A 23,345-nucleotide genomic window follows, 5' to 3' on the forward strand; every position below is an offset into this window, starting at 1 on the left:
TTATTGGCACACTCCCTGTCCCTTTTCAAGGTCCATCATGGAGCAAAGATTGACAATTAATAAGCATATAGTAGGGGATCTGGAAGACAAAGAGGCCAGGGAAAGTGGAAAATGAACCCAGGTGCTTCTCCACCGTCTGTTCATGAGCATCCCCCTCGTCTGGTGATGACAGAGAGGCCACACCCCAATACTGCACTGAATGACCTAGTGTCACCTCCAGAGATTCCCAGTGTAGAGGAGGTTCTACTGTAGGTGCTATCCTGCTCAACATTTTTATTAACGACCTTTGAGGAAGGTATGGAAAGGAGCCGAGCTGATGTGTGAATGGTGCAAGGCTATTTTACATCAATGGGATGGCAGAACCAGAGCAAACAGTTTCCAAAAAGATCTTTTTTTTTTTTGCATCAAATATACTTTTTTATATTTTATTTTATTTTATATAATTCTCACATCATATTTCATTTTTGCACAATGTATGCATTTTCATTTTGGTTATATTCCCCATACAATACCCACCCCCCCCTTATTTTGGCCTTAGTCCCTCCTCTCCTCCCCTCCCCTGTTAGTGTGTCTCTGGTTTATAGTTGCTTGTTGATTTTGATGGTTTCTTTATTATAATTAGTCTTTTTTCCTGGTCTCTTATTTAGGTTTTCTAAATTCCTGCTATGAGTGAGACCATCTGATATTTTTTCTTTTTCTTTCTGGCTTACTTCACTAAGCATGAGAAATGCAAAACAAAACTACAATGAGATATCATCTTATACCAGTGAGAATGGCACATATTAAAAAAAAAAAAACTAGCAACAACAAATGTTGGCGAAGATGTGGAGAAAAAGGAACTCTCCTGCATTACTGGTGGGAGTGCAAACTGGTCCAACCACTATGGAGAGCTGAGTGGAGATTTCTCAACCTGCTAAAGATAGACCTTCCAAATGATCCAAAAAGTTCTTGACCACCTGGTGCAATAAGCCACCTTTGCAAAAGTTTACCAAGATTAAGGATCAAGTCCCATAATTGGTGATCACACTGAATTTGAAATGATTTCATTGAAAGTGGGGTGGCAGTAGCATTTGTGAAAATAGTTTAGAGGTTTTCGCTGACAGTAATCAAATATCATGTCAGTAACATGGCTGCTAGAAAACCCAAGATGATACTAGGATTCTTTATAGAAGTAAAACATCTAGGCAAAGGAAAGTGAGCTGGTCGCCCACTCTGCCAAGCTGGGCCATATCTCTTAAGTCCTGAGTTCAGTTTCAGTGTTTCATCTTAGGGGAAATTAACCAGCAGGAGCAAGTCCAAAACAGAGACCAAGATTGGCGAAGGCAATAGAAATCAAAGCCATGTCACAGCAGATATGACAGAAAGAACTATGTTTGATTAGACTAAGAGAGGCCATGTTCACTGTCTTCATATTTCCATGTTACTGACATTAAAAATCTCTAGAGGGCCTCCCGTGGTGGCACAGCGGTTGAGCGCTGGGCTGTGAAGCTACCCGCAGGCTCTGCAGCGCCAGATCGATCCCCGGCTGCTCCCAGGCCACCGGAGGAGGGTCCCACATGGGGCACAGACCTCTCCTGCCGCCCGCTGCTCCCCTCAGCAGTGTACTTCGGTCCTTCTGCCTGCTCTGCTCCCCGCTCTGGCTCTGGTGAATTCTCTCACCCTCCCGCGCTTCTGACTGTACCCAGTGCTTGTATAAATAAATAAATAAATCTTAAAAAAAAAATCTCTAGAGACTCCTCAAAGGCCAGTGAGACCGCCTAAGAGTCTGAAGAGAACAGAGTGCTATGAGACTACACTCTGGCTCTTTGGCAGAGAAACTTATGAAATGTAGCAAGTAGTGGTCATGTTTTTATTATCTCATTCCCAGAGACCATCTAACAAAAAGGGGGTGATCTTAGAAACAGCTCAGCCCTGGGTGTTCCTGCACCATTATGTGAGCAGGAGACTGCAGGTTCCCCTCCCTCCTAAGCTCCTTATGCACTGGTGCCTCCCATCCCCTGCCCAGTTCTCTCACCTCAGCATCCTCTACCCTGGAGGTGCTCGTGTTTCTCCTGTGTGATATAGGGGTTCACTGCAAGGCTGGGGTGTTAGACTGCCTGGGATCAGATTCCAGCCCCACAAAATAACCACCTGTGTGACTTTGGGTAAGTGAATTTAATGCTGCCTATACCTCAGGTTCCTCATCTGTTAAACACTAATAATGGTAAACAGAGCCTGTGTTGTTGTTAGGATTAAAAGAGGTAGGATGTGAGGAGGCTAGGAAAATGCCTGGCATAGAACAGTGCTCAGTCACTGCTAACTGCTATCATTATCAGTCCCATGAGTAACCCAGGCTCTGGAGTCCAGACCTGTATCCACGATCCACTAAATACTGTCGACATCATGGAAATTGTTTACTATCCTACTTCATTTCCTCATCTGTAAAATGGGAATATCAATGCCACCTACCTCCCAGAATGTGAGCCTTTTATGAGACAATCCATTTGAAATACTCAGTACACTGCAGTCGTCCTCTGCCAGGCTCCCTGGAATCCTCCCACATGCCTGCTTTCCGTCAGGTATGCAGGGAAGGGAAGGGAAGAGCATCTGGACACCTGCTCTTGGCTTGATCATTGCCATTGAGGGAGCTGAACAATTTCATCGTCACTTTTCAACCGAGGGCAGCTAATTTATTCCTTCAGGAAAAGGGGACTGCTCTGATCTAATCATTGTCCCCCATCACCACCACCTTTTTAAAAAGTATTTAGTCTGTAATGATGCAAGTATGAGCGCAAATATTTGATTGTGTCCCTTCCTTAGGACAGTGCCTGACACAGAATAGGCATTCAAAACAAACATCTGTTGATTAGACCAACTGACCGTGTGATAACCGAGCAACTGGCTCCCTCCAAGTCTCACTGAAGCAGCAGTTCGCTGCGAAAGATACTTCCAGTGTCCTCGAGGTGGAGCAGGAACGGGGCATGGAGGCAGCGCACTTACTTCCACTTGACCCTAGTCCTGGCTTCCCTCGGGGAGAGGGGCAGGGAGGCCAGAGGGCTGGAAAACGCACCGCCTCCTTCATTTAACACTGCTACGTAGCAGCAGCCACCAAAAGTGATGAACTGAAAAAAGTTGCGAAGCTGCGAAGAGGCAGGAAGTCGTGGAGACAAACCTCCCGGCTGACTCCCTTCTTCAGCTCCCGCCCATAACTTCAAATCGATTCATCTGGGCCGCCGGGGGGCGCTGCGCACCGAGACCCAGACTCTATGGTCACTCCTACTCCCATGAGGAAGCGCGACCAGGGCACGCCTATATACTTCCGTTTCCGGCCCGGTCTCTTTCTTTCCGTGCCGATTGCGCTCTCGCAAGCATGGTAGGAGCTTGGGGAAGGGACCCCGTAACATCCATGTTAATCTGCCCCCGCTCTGTCGGCGGTGCTGTCCCGGGGTGGGTCCAGGCTCCTGCATAGCCTTGTTGCCCCCGAGAAACCCACTATTGCCAGGCCCGACCCGAGGGTACCGGGCTTCAGGCGCATGGATGTAAGTGGTGGGATCAAAGAGGTCGCCTTAACGGTTGTTAACCGCCCTCCACTTTGGGGCTCCACGGAGGGCGAGCTGCTTGACGTTACGTGGGGTTGGAGCACCTTCCAATCAAGACGTTGTGTGTGAATGAATTTGAGAGTCGAGGCCCTTTAGGCCTTCGCTTCGGCGGGATTGGGCACGGTGTTGCAGCCGATAACACTGCACGTTCTGAACACTTTTATTTACCAGGTGAACGTTCCTAAAACCCGCCGGACCTTCTGTAAGAAGTGTGGCAAGCATCAGCCCCACAAAGTGACACAGTACAAGAAGGGCAAGGATTCTCTCTATGCCCAGGGTAAGACGGCCTGTATGTAATTTGGTTTTAACGTGGCATCTGTGTAATAGTGTATCACATAAATGTTAGGTAGTAGACTGATAGACAAGGCCAATTCTCCTCGCCCAAACCCCCCACGCACACTTGGGTATTAACATTTCTGCACTAAAGCCCAAGATAAGACCCATAGGGTTATTTTCATGTGGCTGTTATGATTTGTGGTCTTGAGTACACCCAAACATAACTTGTTTTCCTAGGAAAGCGGCGGTATGACAGGAAGCAGAGTGGCTATGGTGGACAGACTAAGCCAATTTTCCGGAAAAAGGTTAGTAATTAATTACTATTTGACTTGCTTCCCACTTAATAGTGGTAAAAACAAAAACAAACCAAAAAAGAGTTGTGTTTTCCTTTAACACACACCTCTACAGTATAGGGGAGTCGTGATTTCAAGTTACCTTCGTTGCATGTAGTAATATATTTAGTAGATGGTGTAACTGGGGGTGCAACCCAGGCATTACTCTAACCTAAAATATTGCATCATCTCAGTTTTTTATTTTTTTGTCCTTTTTTTGAAGAGGCAAATACCAAGTTAAGGGATGTATGCTCTGCCTCCTCTAAGGAGTGATGTTTGAATACACCAGTAAATCCTTTTCTTTGTTACCTGCCTGTCATTGTGTTGCTGTGAATCTTCAGTTCTTGGGTGCAGCAAGAATTGTGCTCTTAATTTTGCTTCTCAACTCATAAACCTGAAATCAATCTCCTGCTTAGCTCATGGAGTCTTAAGCTCTTTAGAATAACTTTTGGTCATTTTCCAGGCTGGATGAGTTTTGGCCTAGATTTTTTTTCTACTCCAGGTGATTTGGCTGCCACATGATTAGCAGAGTCTGGAACATAGCGTTTCTTGGGGCACTTGACTCTAAAATTCAGCCTGGTTCCAGAAAGTATTAAGGTGTGTCTGCAGTGTTCATTGAAGTGCAGTTAAATGGTTTGACCCTGATGTAGTATTTAGCTTGATTGCCTTTTCATAATTGGGTAACTTGTTGAGAAGATGGGGAGGTTCTAGCTAGGTTTTGGCGTTTTTAAGAACTGCAAACTAGCAGTAATGAAATTCTGATTTAGAAAGCTGAGTATTAGTGGGAAGAGTACTTTGAGTTAAATAATATGATGGAATGCACATACTCTAGGCATAATTATAGTTTACACTTGGGAAACTGATTTTATTGGTCTTTGGTGACAATAATTTAGTTGTACTTAGTTGCAAAAGCTGCACTTATCATGTCATTGCATGTACTTCGGTAGTGTGGCATACCTGAAAGACCACAAGTTCAAGGAGGTTTGATGGGTGCCTATTTGATAAGCTCTCTGAGATTGTTTATATGAATGGGGGATTTGATGGCCATTAGATAATGTGCTAATTTTGCAGGTTTACTCTTAAAAGTCTACTTTTTTTAAGTCTTATTTTTTTTAAAAGATACATTTATTTATACAAGCATTGGGTACAGTCAGAAGTGCGGGAAGTTGAGAGAATTCACCAGAGACAGAGCAGGGAGCAGAACAGGCAGAAGGACCGATGTACACTACTGAGGAGAGCAGCGGGCGGCAGATGTCTGCACACAGTGTGGGACCCTCGCCCAGCGGCCGGCGCTGCAGAAGCTTCGCAACCCAGCACTCAACCGCTGCGCCACCAGGGAGGCCCTCTTTCTTTTTTAAGTCTTAAAGTCTACTTTTCACGTTTCGTCCTGTAAGACAAACTGTCAACAACTCATTTACAAAACATCGTTTTACTTATTAGCAAGTCACATTTTTTAAAGAAAGTAGTTTTCTGTGGTCATTTATGAAGGGCTTAAATTTTTTCCAGGCTAAAACTACAAAGAAGATTGTCCTGAGACTTGAATGTGTTGAGCCCAACTGCAGATCTAAGAGAATGTTGGCTATTAAGAGATGCAAGCATTTTGAACTGGGAGGAGATAAGAAGAGAAAGGTATATAATCATGGGTGGAAGGTGTAGTCTTTGCTGTATAGCTTTATTATATTTGGAGAGGTGCGCATTTCTGTCCATTCATTGCGGCATCAAGATGGGGGCATTCCTCAAGATAGCTAAATCCATAAAGGAAAGATGTTTTTGGTGTTGGTTTTAACATGAATAGCAAAGGAAGAATGAGACTTGCCTTTATAAAGGATAGTGTTCCCTTTAAGAATAGACTGCTGTTCTAGATGGAGAAGTGTTTTTTTTTTTTTTTTTCCAAAATAAAAATTCATTTATTTTCTTGTTCTGTTACAGGGCCAGGTGATCCAGTTCTAAGCTTCATCTTTTATTACAAATAAAATCTTGAGAATTACATTTACTTCATTTGGTTGTAATTGACTGGTCTTTTGGGAGGAAAATACACTAGTCATCAAATCAATAAAATGCTGTGAGGAAGTTTAAGCTTGGTGTTTCTTCTGGGTATTTGGCTCATTTTGGATTCTACGGGTAGTTGAGCTTGCAGCAGATGTGATCACTTAATTTGGTACTTGAATCACTTGGGGTTTATGCAATCCCTTCCCTCATGTCACAGAAGTTAGAGACCTGAAACTTGGGCAAATAGGGTAAAGTCAGTAACAATGACATCCATAGGGAAATTTGTCTCTCATACTTTTGCTTCCAAAATCATGTGTTGAGGCATTATGGCTTATTCATACTACATGTACTATGGAATACTTGCTCTTACCTTCATACTGTATCAAATTTTGAAGGTGACAAGTTACTTTTATGTTAAAGAATGTCTAGTGAAAGAATTTACCAATAGAATCAGGGATATCACCCATTTCTTAAAATGCCCAGCAGTTGGAAAGTTTTACATCCTTTTCCTGTTTTATACCACATACTTCATTCTTTTTTTTAAGAGATTTATTTGTTTATACAAGCACTGGGTACAGTCAGAAGCACAGGAGGGTGAGAGAATTCACCAGAGCCAGAGTGGGTAGCAGAGCAGGCAGAAGGACCCAGGTACACTGCTGAGGGGAGCAGCGGGCGGTAGGAGAGGTCTGCGCGCCATATGGGACCCTCCTCCCCAGGGCAGGGGATCGAACTGGCGCTGCAGAGGCTGCGGCAGCTTCGCAACCCAGCGCTCAACCACTGCGCCACCGGGGAGGCCCACATACTTCATTCTTAATGTTTAGCTACTTATACTTACGCAGAAAAACCGGATGGTGAAAAAACTGGACTACAAATGCTAGTAACCAGAAGTGCATCTCCATGAAATGTAAGTCTGGGCTTATCAATTTCATTGCATTTTATCAGCTGACCAATGAGTAGGCCTCCAGTTTTACTAAAGTTACCTGACAGGCAAAGTAATTGCTATGTGTGCTATGTATTGAGTGGGTGTTTCTTGCCCTGTTTTTGAACTGTCATGCATTCCAGATGGTTGAGATGCATTTCTATTTTTGCTGATGTAAGAGGGGGTGTAATGGAACAGGCTTGAAGTTCACACTATACATGCTGGTCTTAAGGCAAAAGAACTAGGCTGACTGCTTCCAGCCCTAAATCTCCCATTTCTGAAGGTTATTACTGCTTGGTTATTTATTGTCCTAAAATTGATTCACTTTTATCCTCCCTTTTGTCTAAGTGCCATTCAAACACCTCTGCTTAAGGGTTAAGAGCCTGGTTTCAAATCCTGGCCACATTTACTAAAGCAGATCAGTACTTGGTTTGGGTAAGCATTAAAAGGAGCCAGTACTCTTTGTGCAGCTACACCAGTGCTTGGAACACGTTAAGTACCCAATGATTTACAGCTGTTAACAGTTTGCAGTCCTTTCCCCAGATGTTCTCTTTAGACATGGTTAGAAGTTTTTAAAATGCTCACTGTGAAAATATTTTTTTATTGAGGTAACATTGGTCTATAACAGGTTTCAGGTGTGCATCATCATAAAGCAACATCTGTATATATTACAATATGATCACTACGTCATAATTCCATCGTCTCCATAGAACTGACCAGATTTATCCACACACTCCCCCTTTCATTCTGGTGACCGTTAATTTGGATTTATAGAAGTTTCTTTTCCTTTGTTTAGTTCATTTTATTCCTTTATGCCACACGAGTGAATTACTTAACTAAGCCTATTACCCCCTAGCGTCCATCCATGTTGCAAATGACAAGATTTCGTCTTTATAATAGCTGAGTAGAATTAACTAGGAGATTTGATTCGAGGAATAGCAACACAGCTGAAGTGGGAATGGGAGAAAAAGGACAAGACTTAATAGTCACTAGCAACAAATTAAATTTTCTTAATTTAAATGAGTATGGCCTGTATTTTCTAGCAGAAGCAAAACAGTGCCTGTGGGATTTATTTCAGTTTTTAACAGTGAAGTCCATGTATAAAGTCCAAGCTTTCTCTTCACTGGGAGGAGCTGTGTGATCAGGCAGGCAGGGTTACAGCCGACCCCTTTGCCCAGGGAAGTGACCAAGGTGCTGTAAGAACGAGGTCCACCAATCTCCTGTTGATTTACCATAGCCACAGCCCAGGCTAAGTTTGAGAGTGGTCGTTCCCACACCTCAATATTGTCCTCCTGGAAAGGAAGCCGAGAAAATGAGTGTGATGGTTAACTACCATTAAGTTGCCTTGTTAATTATGATTTTCAGCCTTATTGTCAATTATTGAGTGCTTTATAGGAAAGATTTAAAAATTACCCTGTAGCATCAATAAGCAAAAAGCAGCCTCATTATTGATTATATATCAAAATTATAAAGCATTTGCAAAAGATCAGTGCCTATCCTTAATATGTGACAGATAATACACAGATGACAAACTTGGTATAGAGTCCCCTCAAAATGCACACCCAAAATAAACTTCCAATTAATTGTAAACAAAAAGGCAGAACATGCTCCTGCCCAATTCCCATCTTCCCCAGTACAATACTTTTTGCTATACCTTTCTAAGCTGGTATCCCTGCTTGCCCAAGGGGTCCTGGTTGATGGCAATTACATCTTTATTCTGAAGGAGGGCTTTGGCTTGAGGACTGATGTTTCCAAGGTCATTGGACATAAGTAATGGAGCTGCCATTATAGCCCAGAGGGCCATCTGAGTTATCTGCTGATCCCAGCTGAGGCCGAAGTTGCCAATCACTAACTGCAACAGAGTAAAAAATTCAAATCAGAGATAATGGGACATTCTTTAAAGTGGCCTCGACACAGAGAAGCCACTATCCATGGCACCCTGCTCTGAGAAACCGCACTTCAAGCCTGCTCCCAGGACTTTTCCCTTCCACTTACTTGAATGTCACCAAGATAACATAGGCCTACTGCAGGGGCTTGAAGAAGGTGCACTCAGGTTCTTACCATGTCTGGATCATTCCAGCCCCCTGGTCCTGCAACATCAATGATTCCCTTCTGGTTAGAAGATGTCCAGTCCAAAATACTCTTTACACTTTGCCAAGAATCATAGACGTCAGCAAAATTTCTCCAGTAATTGCAGTACTCTCGGATTTCTGTATAATTGGGCTATGAAAACAAATTACTTCTGTTTACTTCTAACATATTTGTGAGGTGAAAATAGTCATGTTTAAAGAAGACACCTGTAGCCTCTTTATAGGTTAAAGGTCTCCATGAGAACTAAATCCTTATTACACTGGAATTTCATTGTAAGAAGTTTGCTTCAGAAATAGGCCATGTAACTTCAAATTCCTAATTAAACAGCCTTAATATGGTTTTTGCGGGAAATTTACCATATGCTAAGGAATTGGGATTATAGGTTTTTAATTTTTTTCTCACTCATTTTCAGTTTTCTACAGTGAACATGTATTATTTTTATAAACAGATATAACTAAAATGGTATCAGTAAGTAGAAGTTGCAAAATTATATAGCACTCAGTAACAAGGCAAACTAAATCACAGCCATATAATTTGTTAATGGGATGACTAAAGTTTTCAGACAGGCAGGTTTAAGAAGGTAAGAGCTGAAGGCATTTTGCAGAGATTAGAAGTAACAGGGATTCAATCTATAAATAATTAGGCAACACCATATGCTAGGGATAGAGTGATAAAGTCAGAGAAGGTCCCTGCCCTCCTGGAGCTTACATTCTAGTGGGGGAGACAGGCAATAAGCAAATCAACAAATAATTCCATATAGTGCCAAGCTCTGGGAGGGAAACCACAGGTTAATGTGATAAAGGAACAGAGGGTTATTTCAGAGTTAGAGAAGACCCATCTGAGTATGTAGCACTTGATATGATAACTCAGTGTTATTAAGGGGGTGGTTATTTAAAAATATCTTGGGGGAAGAATTACCAGGCAGAAAACAAAAAGCAAGTGTAAAGGCCCAAGGGAGCAATAAGTTTGGGTGTTTTGAGGGACAGAAAGAAAATAGGTTTGTGAGGGGAGGACTGGGAAATGAGGCTGCAGTGACAGATCAGGGCGAGATTGATGGCATCTGACTTTATGTCAGGTGGAACGGAAAGCCAGTTAAGGGTTGTAAGCAGGGGAGGGATAGGGCTCTATTTACATTTTAACAAGCTCACTGATGCTTGTTGGAAAATGGATGGCGGTAGAAGGAAAGTGGAAGTAGATCAGACTGATGGCGGCTGGGAAGACCAGAGTGAAGCAGCAGAGATGGAAAGGAATGGGCTGACACGGGATATATTTTGGAGACAGTACTGACAGGATTGCCGGTAGACAGGGTGTCACTGGTGAGACAAAGAATCAAATATGACGTCCCATGTGATGGCAGCTTGGACTGCAACTACAGCAGTGGGACTGGTAAGAAGTGTTTGGCACCTAGGAGAGGTGGTAGGGTGAGATTGTTCAGCAGGCTTGGACTTTGAAGGAGACATCTGTCTCTCCTCTGTTCTCATGTCCTAAAAACCTATCAGCAAGACTATTGGATTTCTTTTAATGGATTTTATTTTACTTTTTTTAAAGATTTATTTATTTATACAAGCACTGGGTACAGTCAGATGCGCAGGAGGGTGAGAGAATTCACCAGAGGCAGAGCGGAGAACAGAGCAGGCAGACAGATGGAGGATACTGCTGAGGGGAGCAGCGGGTGAGGCAGGAGAGGTCTGTGTGCCATGTGGGACCCTCGGCGGCAGGTGGGGATTGAACCAGCGCTGCAGAGGCTGCGGGCAGCTTCGCAGCCCAGCACTCAACCGCTGTGCCACTGGGGAGGCCCGACTATTGGATTTTTTGCTCACTAGCTCACCTTTTGAAAAGGCCACGTATAAAGGGGCCACTCGCAGGAGTACACAATGCTTCTGCCAGTCCTATTCAGGGCCAAGGACATACGCTTATAACCTGTATGAGGAAACAATGGGTAAAATAAGAGGAAAAAAGGGACTTTCTAGGTGGGGCTGTATATTTTTAAAATGCTGTCTGGGAGGACCATGTTTACTTTTTAAACCAGCAGCAGAGACAGCTAGCTCCTCTGTGCTTACATTGTGTCTAAATATTTTGCCAACTGCTGGGATTGTTCTGTGGAGGGACAGCCGGACTGTGCATGTACTGAGGAAAGGCAGAAAAGAAGATCTTGCTTTCTCTGTGACTGCAATTCTGGATACTTTCCCAATTGATGGTTCAGAGTTACAATTACTAGTCATAACTGACTCTTAGAAACTTCTTGAATTAAAAGTGGACAATATGAGCTGTGGTTAGTCATGCATGGGTTTTACAGACAATGAATGAATGAATGAATGCACTGAGAGAAGAGGTAGGAGGTCTGGCACACTGAGAATAATTATTTCTAGCAATATGACTGGGGTATTTAGGATGTTAAGATTAGTTCTTTGGATGTTCAGTTACCTTGGTCTCAAAGTTCTCCCTTTTGTTCATGGCTAAATCTCTTGAATGAAACATACCATCTGCCAAATGTGCCACACTGTCACAGTAACAACCATCAAATTTTAGCAGATCAACTCCCCAGTCAGCAAAGGTCTGTGCATCAATGTCATAGTATCCGAAACTCCCAGGGAAGCCTGCGCAGGTTTTAGTTCCAACATCTGCATAAATCCCTAGCTTCAATCCTTTGCTATGGACCTGTAATGAGAGAAAAAAGTTACCACCATAAGAGAAAGGCAATCATAAAGTAGAAAAAAACACTTGAGCCTGGGGTCAGAACTGAGTTATACTTCACCAGATATAGAAGTGACCCATTTTGAATTTTTTTTTTTACTAGCCCATAAAATTATCCAGATGAGTCTGTTGGGAGACAAAGAGCAAATTTTTCAATCTGCTGAGCTAGTTCAAACTACGCATGTAAGCGCCAGAACAGACCTGAAGAGAAAGCTATCAGTCACTCTAATCTTCCTCTGAGGGGATCCTGAGTTACCTTTCCAGGGTAATTATACATTTATCTGGACAAATATTCTCATCCTTGACTAAGCTACAGTTAGGCTCCTCTGACTCATCTTCTCAATGAGGCCCCAACCTTGGCCTTTCATGCCCAGATTTATCAAGAACCCCACTAAGTCCCTCTCCCTTCCCTTGATAATGTCTTAGTCTGTCTTTAGCAAGAATCCCCCCTCCTAGAGGTCTCCTCTCAGTAATTTTCTATCTGCTGACTCCCCTGCCCCCACCATATTCTGTACACCATAAATCTTCACTTGTCTTTGTTGTATTAGCAAACCAGCGTGGCTCTGTCCTGAGCAAGAGTACTTGATATGTCTTCATCAGCTTTAACTAGTGTCTGGCTCTAGTGCATCTGTTCAACAGTCTCCAGAACATACTCCTTCTATTTTCTGGAACTCTAGGGGCCTCCTGGTGGCGCAGGGGTTAAAGATGTAACAGGGTGGTCCCCAAGAAAAGGTGAAGTTCCAGGCTCCCTGCTCCACCCAAAGGAGGGTGGAGCTAAAGAGAAGAGAGGAAGCTGGAGAGGAGACTGAGAAAGGAGGAAGCAGGATGGAGAGCCAGAAGGAGACCTGGAGGAGGCACATGGAGCAGAGAGACACGTGAAGAAACTACACTTGCCTTTTGGTCGTGGACTGGGTGAAATAGATGTGGGTGAGAGACCCATGGGGAGGATAACAACGGCAACTTTTATCTTGATTTTGATTTTGCTCTTTTCCTCCCAGACTTGTCTGGTTGATTCTGATCATTTTCTGTGGGTCCCCACTGGAAGATGCTTTAGACTTATGGCAGGTTTTGGGGCCTTGCTCTGGGCCAATCCCGTTTGGCTGGACTTTTACCACGAGGGTATGGGTAACTTTGGGTGCTTGATTTAAAAAATATATTGTCTTTTCTGTATTGTTTACTAATTGTATTAAAGTTCCTTTCCATTAAAGTCTTATATGTTTTGTGTTGATGCAGTAGATGGCAGAACCTATTTAGAGCAGGCAGGTTTGGGGGATCTGGGGTGCCCCTCTCCCTGCCCTGTAACAAAGACGCAGCGCTATCAAGCTATCTCCAGCCACTGCAATATGAGTTTGATCCCCGGACAGGGAGCTGACCTACATGGCACAGCAGACCTCTCCTGACTCACCTGCTGCTCTCCTCAGCAATCTTTTTCAGTCAATCTGCCTGTTCTGTTCCCCACTCTGTCTCTGGTGAATCCTCTCACCCCCGGCACCTCTGGCCTACACCCCAGTCCTTGTATGCCTAAATAAATCTTTAAAAAAAAAAACCTCCACTTTACAGTACAATTGCAATAGGTGTTCACAGACTATGTGGAAATATATGCACACATATGTCAAGAACCAAGTTTCTTTTTCCTCCTGGAGAATTCGGTAGTTTCAGCAAAAAGTGGGCCTCAAGAGCTATTACAAAACATTTATCTGCTGATGGGATGAAAGTTCTACCTGATAAGTTTTATAATTCAATGTTCAGATAACAAAGCTATTTAAGGTACTTCTAAACAAGCTTTGGTGCAGAAGTGATTAGAGTATCTTGTTTGAAAAAAAGAGTTATCTATAAACTCACATAATCAGCTAGGCGACGGATCCCACCAGGAAAGCGTTTAGGGTCTGCCTGAAGTCGGCCTTCACTATCTCTCTGGGTAGCCATCCAACAGTCATCAATGCAGACGTACTCATAACCTACATGCTTCCAGCCATCTGAGACCATGAGATCTGCCATCTTCATGAAAAGTTTCTCACTGAAAGAGAGATTCCAAGAATCATGACAACTCATTAAACGAACACTTGGGTACCTCTTATTTGCAAGGCACCTTGAGGCTTTACATTTCTTTTTTTTCAACCTAGTCATAGTTTGGCAGTAATCACAACCACAATGAGGTAAAATGGGCTGGGCTCTTCTCCCTCCTCTCTCTTAATATGTCCACTTTCAGAACCCCAACAATTACAAAAGGAATGAAAAATACATGAAAAGGCTATTGGAATGAAGAAGATCAGCAGGTTAAGGAACTACAAAGCTGATACAATCAACTAACAGCTTCCACAGACATCAACAGTAAGAGGAGGGAAAGATACCATTCACAAGAACAACAGCCAAACCTAAACTTCTGAGCGATAAATTGAAGACAATCTGCAGGACCCATATGAATAAACCTATGATGTTCCTAAGCAACTGGAATAAATGAGGAGACATTATTCTCCTCTTGGATAAGAAAAGAAAAATTCTTCCTATGCAGCTTTACCTATTTAATAAAACCCTGAACACCCCCGAAAGGGACTTTTTACGGAACCTGACATCTAAAAGATTATGCACAGATCAAGGGAATTAAAGTTCAGAGATCCTTCCAGTCATCAAGTACCGCAGAATTTAGTACATATTAAATGTGGCATTGGGGCCTCCCCTGGTGGCACAACAGTTGAGAGCTGGGCTGAGAAGCTGCCCGCAGCCTTTGCAGCACCGGTTCAATCCCTGGCCGCCAGTGAGGGTCCCACAAGGTGTGGCAGACCTCTCCTGCCGCGCCTGCTGCTCCCCTCAGCAGTGTACTTCGTCAGTCTGCCTGTTCTGTTCCCCGCTCTGGCTCTGGTAAATTCTCTCACCCTCCCGCACTTCTGACAGTACCCAGTGCTTGTATAAATAAATAAATCTTTTTAAAAAATACAAAAAAAAATGTGGCATTCCTTATAGACATAAAAATACTAAAAAATGTAGGTAACTATATCATCTTCAGTAATTGCTCAACATGATGCCAGAGCCAGAAATGATAAAGGAAAAAACTGATATGCTTCAACAAAATTATCAAACCCAATTTATAGACAGAACCAACATATTCACAGCATATAACCGAAAAAAGGCATTCCAATCGAATAACAGGGAACACAAACAGGCAATTTATGAGAAACCATGCAAGTAAATTTAACATATAAAAAAAGTTCAACATTATTAGTAATCAAAAAATGAAAATAGGGGCCTCTCTGGTGGTGCAAGGGGTTAAGTGTGTCGCTGTGAAGCTCTCCACAGCCTCTGCAACATGAGTTCAATCCCCAGCCAGGGAGCTACCCACATGGCGCAACAGACCTCTCCTGACTCGCTCGCTGCTCCCCTCAGCAGTGTACTTTGGCCTGTCTGCCTATTCTGTTTCCCGCTCTGTCTCTGGTGGAGCCTCTCACCTCCCACACCTCTGGCCTGTACCCCAGTTCTTGTAATCATAAATAAATCTTAAAAAAAAAAAAGGCAAGAAGCTTTAAAAAAATGAAAGTAAAAACATGGTCTACCAGACTGGCAAAGTGTTAAAAGTATGACAAAAATGCAGTGTTCTCCAGAGTGTGGAGAAAACAGGCATTCTCATACACTGTTGTAGGGAATGAGCATTTGTAAAACTTTTAGGGAAGATTGTTTGACATGGAACAAAATAAGCATACTCTTGGACAGAGTCATTAGACACATAGGGAAACAATCAGAAGGTGTTAAGAAAAAAGGAAAAAACAACCAGATGGTGTTCACAATAATGAAAAATTGAAGAGCCTGAGGAGCTATCAACAGAAGATTGCATAAATAAATTACAGTATAAGACACAATTTGCATTTCTGAGGCTTTCATTCTGTGCCAAGCACTGTACTCTACTTACGTTTAGATAGAGCGATTAATTTGCCCAAGATTATTGGCTAAGTGAAGATGTGCTAGAATTTGAATCCAGGTACGTGGAGTTCAGAGTCTTGTTAACCATTCCAGACATAAACATAATTTCATTTTTAGTGAAAAGGATGGAAAAAATCTGTGATTTTATTTACATAGAAAAAAGTTTGCAAGATTCTAGATTATTATCTTAACCATGATTATTTCTGGATGGTGGAATCTGGGAAATTTTTGTTTTCATTATACTCTACTATCCAGTTTTTGCAATAACTATGCATTAGAGTTTTATAATCAGATGCAATAATAAGACAACTACCAATTAGGCCAATTAATTTAATGATGTTTGATCAATATTTTGACTTTATTTGGAAAGATATTCATGGGACTGGGGGACTGGGATGTATCATCCCATGGATTCCAGGTTAAGAACATTTGCTCTATGATGCTTAAATTGAAGGGTCATGCACTGCACTGTGTTATCCACTTTAAATGGGTTAACTCATCGAAAGCTCACCTGTGTGCGATGAGAACTATTAGATCCTCTTGACTCAGCTCTGTGAGGTAAGAGTTGTTTGTTACCCCAATTTACAGAAAAGGAATGTGTAGAGCACACAGATTCCAATCCCTGTCTAATCTCTTACTTTGCCACGTAAAAGTTCCCCCAGATCAACCTCCTAGACTGAGGCAACACTCAAGGACAGGGGTGTGGGAAGTTCCCAGAAACTACAAGTTCTCTCTGAAGACCTCGAATTACAGCCCAGAAACTGTGAACCAAAAAGGAGAAGAAATAGCACGCGTTTCGTTTTAGTCCTTTAGCTCCCCGTTTCTCCAGCAAGGACATGGCAAAAGCAGAGCAGCAGCTCACAAGCTGCTGAATAGAATCGGATAGTAGAAGACCCAAGTCCCTAGCAAATAAGCGCGTGAGAGAAGCCGGGTTCGCTTCTCCACCCCAGGAGGGGTCACGCGAAGTTTACCTTGCCTGGTGCCCAGGCAAGGAAGTTTGAAGATTAAAAAAAAACAAACAAAACAGCTGTAAGGAAGTGCTTCCTCCCAAGGGACTCACATGTTCCGCTGAGGACTTCCAGGCCTGACACAGTCGGCAATCCCCAAGGACAGGTGAAGGGAAACGGACACCTATTCCTTTTTAATACCTGACACAGGACTCCGGCTCTTCTTGGCAGTTGACGTTGCACATGAAGCGCTCCCAGTGCAGCCAGCCCATGACAGGGGTCTTCGCCAAGCCGTTGTCCAGGGCCCTGGCCCCCAACAAGCCCCAGAGAACCAGGGCCAGGAAGCGAGCAGCCAGCGCGGAGCACAGCGGCCGGGAGCAGCACCCCAGCCGCCTCTCGGTAGTCATCGCGCAAGCCAGATTTCCGCGGGTAACCTGGGCTTTTAAGTTTAACCTGAGGGGCGGACCAATCACAGGTGGGTTATTAAGACATGACGTTCTTGTTTCTCGGGCAACTGGGACGGTTATCCCCAAAAATGGACCAATGAGCAGTCACGTAAGATGCACGGCTACCAATCGCACGCTGCCTTTCTTGGTTCTGGGCCCGCCCCATTGCCTGACCAGAAGGAAGTGCGGCACTTTAGCGATCCCGAGTCGAAGCGAGAGTGGCTCACGTGACCGAGATCTCACATGACGTAGGTGCTCACGTGATCAATCGCTTACGTGAGCAGAAGTAGTTCTGGTCGTCGTCTATCGTCTCGCTATAGCCGTTTGAGGGAAGAAGGAGGAAAATTATCCGGTATCTTTAGAGGTTGGTGTGTGGGTGGGAACGGGGGGGCCCGGGGGTGGTGATAATGAAGACCAAAAACGGGGTCCGCGGGCCGCCTCCGCCTTTTTCTTTCCCCGCTTTCCCCTCCCCCGCTCCCCCTCCCCCACCTCAGTGCCGGGAAACCGCCTTTGCTGCGCCTGGTGGGGAAATGGTGGACGTTCGTGACTGTGGATGTTTTTCCGTATCTGTCTGTCTGGGCGGGCCTCAGGGGACCCTTAAGTGGAACCGTAAGGTGAGGAACGTTTGAAAACCACGCTCCTAGATGAGGAAAAAACAGATATTGAGACCAGGGTTCTGAGAGTTGGTCCATCCATTCAGGTACTCGGTTTCCACCGCCTGATTGTCTGTCTGTAGGGGGAGGCACCAAGTAAATTATATTTGTAGAGTCATATCTAGGGAAATGCGTGTCTGACGGAGGCGCCCAATAAACGTTTTTACGGAGTTGAATATTTAAATAACATTTTTGGGGGCTTCTCACAACCGTCTACCCGTTCAATTTCGAACATTCGAAAAATAATAGTATACTGTAAATTTAAAAAATACACGTAATCCACCACTCCGAGATAGCTACTCAGCACTATGTTGTGTAAAAAGTATGTGTATAACACACATAAATACACAAATTGTTAACTCACAAATGGAAGCCTTCAGGGTCCCTACTGAAGACAAGCGTCCCCGTCTCCTTCGTCGCCTCCCCAGGAGATGCCTTAATGAAGCAGAACCTCCCAGCCACTACAGAGGGGGCGGTGTGGCCTACTCGAGTGCCGCAGGGGCAGTAAATGGGGTGGGTCATCCCAGAGATAAGGCAAGCGCAAAACCGGTCGGTAAATCTGTCACTCAGGCCTAAAGATGGGTTATGGAGAGACTTGCCACTGCAGATGCTGTGTACCAGACACATCGGCAATTAGTAAATGTTGGTCGAATTGGATCCTCACTGTAGTTTTAGGGCAGTTAATACACTTTGTACTTTCTTTCCAAGAAACCCAGGCTCCCCAGACCACATCAGAGAAACTGTCCCATACAAAATTGGAAACTTTTGTAAAATTTGCTATGCTAATTCCCAGAAAAGCAAGCTTTTTAATTTTTTTTGCTGAAATAAAATGACCGTCTTTATGGAAAATTAACACTGTACTAAAAATTTGAAAAAGCCACAAGCCTACCACTTAGTGTACCTACTATTAACTTTTGACATATTCCTCATACATATTTTTCTAACTTTTTTTATTCTAATGACAGTGCTTTTTAAAAACTAAAACTATACAGAAGTATATAGGGTAAAAAGTGAAAATCCACTTTCCCTCCGGTTCTTTTTTTGTCAAAAAACAAGTTTGTGTTTGTATTTTATCCTTCCAGATTGTCCCATGTTCTTACATACGTGATTCTATGTTACGATAAGTGTGATCATACTATTATATAGTCTTCCATTTAATATATTTTGGAAATATTCTTAAGTCAGGACAGACCTTTATTTAAACAGCTGCATAGCATTGTAAGGATAAATTATTCATTCAGCATCTCCCTTCGATGGATAGTTAGGTTTCTTATTTTCTGCCATTACTAAAAGTGCTGCAGTGAACATTTGCATTTTCTGTTGACCAGGTTCCTGGAAGGACTTCTGGCATGGTCAAATGATATGTGTACATATATTTTACATAGTTGAGATTATAAAGTAGCTGGATCTTGGGTGACTTGAGATCATTAAGTAGTTTATTAAGTGATTTTTTAAAGTTTTAAATTGTGTAATATTTTAGCTTTCTTAATAAAATACTTCCCAAAGAAGATTGAGCTCCCTAGATCCTTGTATGAATTTCACATCCTCCTCAGGGCACTTATCCTGAAGTGGATTTACTGTCAAAAGGTATGATACAGAGTTCTAAATTGCTTTCCAGAGATCCTGCATCAACTTCCATTCCCTGGGAGTGCATTAGTTCCCTAATCCTGAATATCAGCTTTGACTTGGCTGGCCCTGCTGGTTCATTTTCACTACCTTGATGGGTGAAAAATGATGATTAATTCTAGTTTTAATTTTAATTTCTGATGATTGATAAAGTTTGAACATTTCCTAGATTTCTGTCCTGTATCCTCATATCTGTAGTCCCTCTATATTAATCAGTTACCAATCCCACAGATTCCCCTACTTTGACTGTATTAAGAAAGAGCACATCTTTCCTCCCTTCTTTTAAACTGCTACTGCTTTAGGTGAATCCCTTAACATTATTTCTAAGAGACTGGAGTTCTAACCCTACCCCCTCTGTTTGAGTTCCACAGTGTTGCCAGGGTGATCTATTGAAAGGGTTCTGATGACGTCACTCCCCTCCACTCCACTCCCTCCCCTGTTTAAAACCCTTAAATGGCTCTTGAGCAGTTGTCTATCAAATGATGCTTTTGGGGTCTGATCTCTTAGCTTACCAGCTTTTTTTAATCACCTGCCTGGCCTCTTATTTATGCACCATCGTAGTTTCAAAAATCTGCTCATGGATCCCTGAACCGGGTTAGTCTGTTTAATTGTTCTGCTGCCAACTGGTAGAAATTCACCAGCCAGTCTCTGCTTTATATCACCCTACCTCCCTGCACAGAATTATGCCATAGCAGAATAGCATTTATTTGCCCTGTATTTTCAGTAAAGACACAGTGCTCCTATAGGACCACAGGCTCTTTCTGGGCTTATTGATCTTTGTGCCAAAGTACTGGACCTGAAAACTGAAAAATGTAAAAGGAATGGGTGAATTCCCCATAATGTTTTTTTCCACTTATCTCTTAGGCTTTAATATTTTCCTGATTTTGTCAATTTGCATGAGTTCTTTATATGAAGCTTTTCATTTTTTATGTAATCTGATATGGCCATCTTTTATTTGTGATGTCTTCTACTGATTTTGCTATTAATTTTTTATGACTTCTTATCTTCTGACTATGGTGGTAATAAAATGGTTGATGCAAAAAAGTTAGAACATACAGAGATGTCCAAAGAACAAAAATTGCCTGAAGCAAAAAGCTCCTATAATCTTACCACTCCAGAATAACCACCATTAATGGTATCTAACACATAATAGATACTGAATGAATAAATAAATATTAAGTAGATGATGGGTGAGTTAGACATTTGGCTAGTCTTTTTATTCATCTGAATGTCTTACAGAGAAGCTATCAGGGTGATTGAATTTTGTTTGATTTAATTAACAGTTGACTTTTTTTCTCTCACTGTGTTGTGCACATTTTCCCATGACAATGATCTTCTAATTTTTTTCAGCCATAACGAAATTGCCTTGTCCAGCTTGCCACCAAGAACCCAACAGTCACCATGATGCTGAGCACGGAAGGCAGGGAGGGGTTCGTGGTGAAGGTCAGGGGCCTGCCCTGGTCCTGCTCAGCTGATGAAGTGATGCGCTTCTTCTCCGACTGCAAAATCCAAAATGGTACATCAGGTATTCGTTTCATCTACACCAGAGAAGGCAGACCGAGTGGTGAAGCATTTGTCGAACTTGAATCCGAAGATGAAGTGAAACTGGCTTTGAAGAAGGACAGAGAAACCATGGGACACAGATATGTCGAAGTATTCAAGTCCAACAGTGTTGAAATGGATTGGGTGTTGAAGCACACAGGTCCAAATAGTCCTGACACGGCCAACGATGGCTTCGTCCGCCTTAGAGGACTCCCATTTGGCTGTAGCAAGGAGGAGATTGTTCAGTTTTTTTCAGGGTTGGAAATTGTGCCAAATGGGATGACACTGCCGGTGGACTTTCAGGGGCGGAGCACAGGGGAGGCTTTTGTGCAGTTTGCTTCCCAGGAGATAGCTGAAAAGGCCTTAAAGAAACACAAGGAAAGAATAGGGCACAGATACATTGAAATCTTCAAGAGTAGCCGAGCTGAAGTCCGAACCCATTATGACCCCCCTCGAAAGCTTATGGCTATGCAGCGGCCGGGTCCCTATGATAGGCCGGGGGCTGGCAGAGGATATAATAGCCTTGGCAGAGGGGCTGGGTTTGAAAGGATGAGGCGGGGTGCCTATGGCGGTGGGTATGGAGGCTACGATGATTATGGTGGCTATAATGATGGGTATGGCTTTGGATCTGATAGGTTTGGAAGAGACCTCAATTACTGTTTTTCAGGAATGTCTGATCATAGATACGGAGATGGTGGGTCCAGTTTCCAGAGCACTACAGGGCACTGTGTGCACATGAGGGGATTACCTTACAGAGCCACCGAGAATGATATTTACAATTTTTTCTCCCCTCTTAACCCCATGAGAGTACACATTGAAATTGGACCCGATGGCAGAGTTACTGGTGAGGCAGATGTTGAATTTGCTACTCATGAAGATGCTGTGGCAGCTATGGCAAAAGACAAAGCTAATATGCAACACAGATATGTGGAGCTCTTCCTGAATTCTACTGCAGGAACGAGTGGGGGGGCTTACGATCACAGCTACGTAGAACTCTTTTTGAATTCTACAGCAGGGGCAAGTGGTGGCGCTTACGGTAGCCAAATGATGGGAGGGATGGGCTTGTCCAACCAGTCCAGTTACGGGGGTCCTGCTAGCCAGCAGCTGAGTGGTGGTTATGGAGGTGGCTATGGTGGTCAGAGCAGTATGAGTGGATATGACCAAGTTCTGCAGGAAAACTCTAGTGACTATCAGTCCAACCTTGCTTAGGTGGAGAAGGAGTGCCGAGCAGCTACTACAGAAATAAAAGCTGTGCATATATGGGAGTTGAGTAGAATGGGAGGGATGTCTAGCATATCCAGTATGATTGGTAAATGGGAAATATAATTGATTCTGATCACTCTTGGTCAGCTTCTTTCGTTTTCTTTTTCTCTCTCTTTTTTTTTTAAGAAAACAAAAATTAAGTTTAACAGTTTTGCATTACAGGCTTGTGATTCATGCTTACTGTAAAGTGGAAGTCAAGATTGTTTTAAAAACATCAAGCTCAGTAATTTTGAACACTGAAACATTCATCTAGGATGTAATAACAAAGTTCAGTATTGACCATAACTGTTAAAACAGCTTTCAGCTTTCCTCAAGTTAGTTATGTTGTAGGAGTGTACCTAAGCAGTAAGCGTATTTAGGTTAAAGCAGTTTCACTTATGTTAAATGTTGCTCTTATACCACAATACATTGAAAACTTTGGATGCATGTTGAGAAACATGCTTTTCTGTAAAACTCAAATATAGGAGCTGTGTCTACGATTCAAAGTGAAAACATTTGGCATGTTTGTTAATTCTAGCTCTTTGGTTTAATATCCTGTAAGGCACGTGAGTGTACATTTCTATTTTTTTTTAGGATCTGGGAAAATTTTGAGATGTAATTACCAATACTTTAGGAGTTTGGTTGTGTTGTTTGTATGAAATTCTAAGGCTTTGATTTAAATCTCCTTGTATTGTGATTTCCATTAGATGTATTGTACTAAGTGAAACTTGTTAAATAAATCTTCCTTTTAAAAACTGGAAAAATAATCTTGTACAGTTTGATTTTTATCATTCTATCATATGAGCACTCTACACAATCTTCCATTGACATTCAAACATACTTTATACATACTTCATTGCCTATATTATTATTCCTAAAACGTATTCCTACAAATGTAATTGCTGATTCAAAGATAACATTTTTAAAGCTTTGGATTTGTATACCAGAAAGATTAAGGTACTTTGTATTTCTACTAAGAGTATATATTGTTTAATTTTTCCCCAATTGTTTTAATGATGCACATTATTCTTGATCTTGGCCAATTTGTTAGTTGAAAAGTGGTATCCCTTTGATATTTTAATTTGTGCTGCTTTGTTT

At 42.7% G+C, this 23,345-nt stretch overlaps 3 protein-coding genes across 5 annotated transcripts; 2 read left to right on the plus strand and 1 right to left on the minus strand.

Annotated features, from left to right (window-relative positions):
• Positions 1–3,512: 3,512 nt before the first annotated feature.
• On the plus strand, positions 3,513–6,136 carry LOC311187603 (large ribosomal subunit protein eL42-like; the record flags this gene model as incomplete). The annotated part of the gene is made up of 5 exons (XM_084258954.1): positions 3,513–3,518; positions 3,750–3,855; positions 4,092–4,159; positions 5,693–5,815; positions 6,116–6,136. 5 exons carry the CDS (start codon positions 3,513–3,515, stop codon positions 6,134–6,136), a joined length of 324 nt encoding a protein of 107 aa, XP_084115080.1.
• A 1,968-nt stretch (positions 6,137–8,104) lies between these two features.
• GLA (galactosidase alpha) lies at positions 8,105–17,145 on the minus strand (the record flags this gene model as incomplete). The annotated part of the gene is made up of 7 exons (XM_084258956.1): positions 8,105–8,386; positions 8,749–8,946; positions 9,156–9,317; positions 11,014–11,105; positions 11,666–11,843; positions 13,722–13,896; positions 16,940–17,145. 7 exons carry the CDS (start codon positions 17,143–17,145, stop codon positions 8,105–8,107), a joined length of 1,293 nt encoding a protein of 430 aa, XP_084115082.1.
• A 3,719-nt stretch (positions 17,146–20,864) lies between these two features.
• Positions 20,865–22,214, plus strand: HNRNPH2 (heterogeneous nuclear ribonucleoprotein H2; the record flags this gene model as incomplete). Of its 3 annotated transcripts, none has more annotated exons than XM_084258437.1 (2): positions 20,865–21,262; positions 21,560–22,214. In XM_084258437.1, 2 exons carry the CDS (start codon positions 20,865–20,867, stop codon positions 22,212–22,214), a joined length of 1,053 nt encoding a protein of 350 aa, XP_084114563.1. The 3 variants fall into 3 exon arrangements, with proteins under 3 accessions (XP_084114563.1, XP_084114562.1, XP_084114561.1); XM_084258436.1 differs by having other exon boundaries at positions 20,865–20,979; positions 21,118–22,214; XM_084258435.1 differs by having other exon boundaries at positions 20,865–22,214.
• Positions 22,215–23,345: the final 1,131 nt, after the last annotated feature.

This window comes from Talpa europaea, assembly GCF_964194135.1.
Source record: "Talpa europaea genome assembly, chromosome: X".
Lineage (NCBI taxonomy): Eukaryota > Metazoa > Chordata > Mammalia > Eulipotyphla > Talpidae > Talpa > Talpa europaea.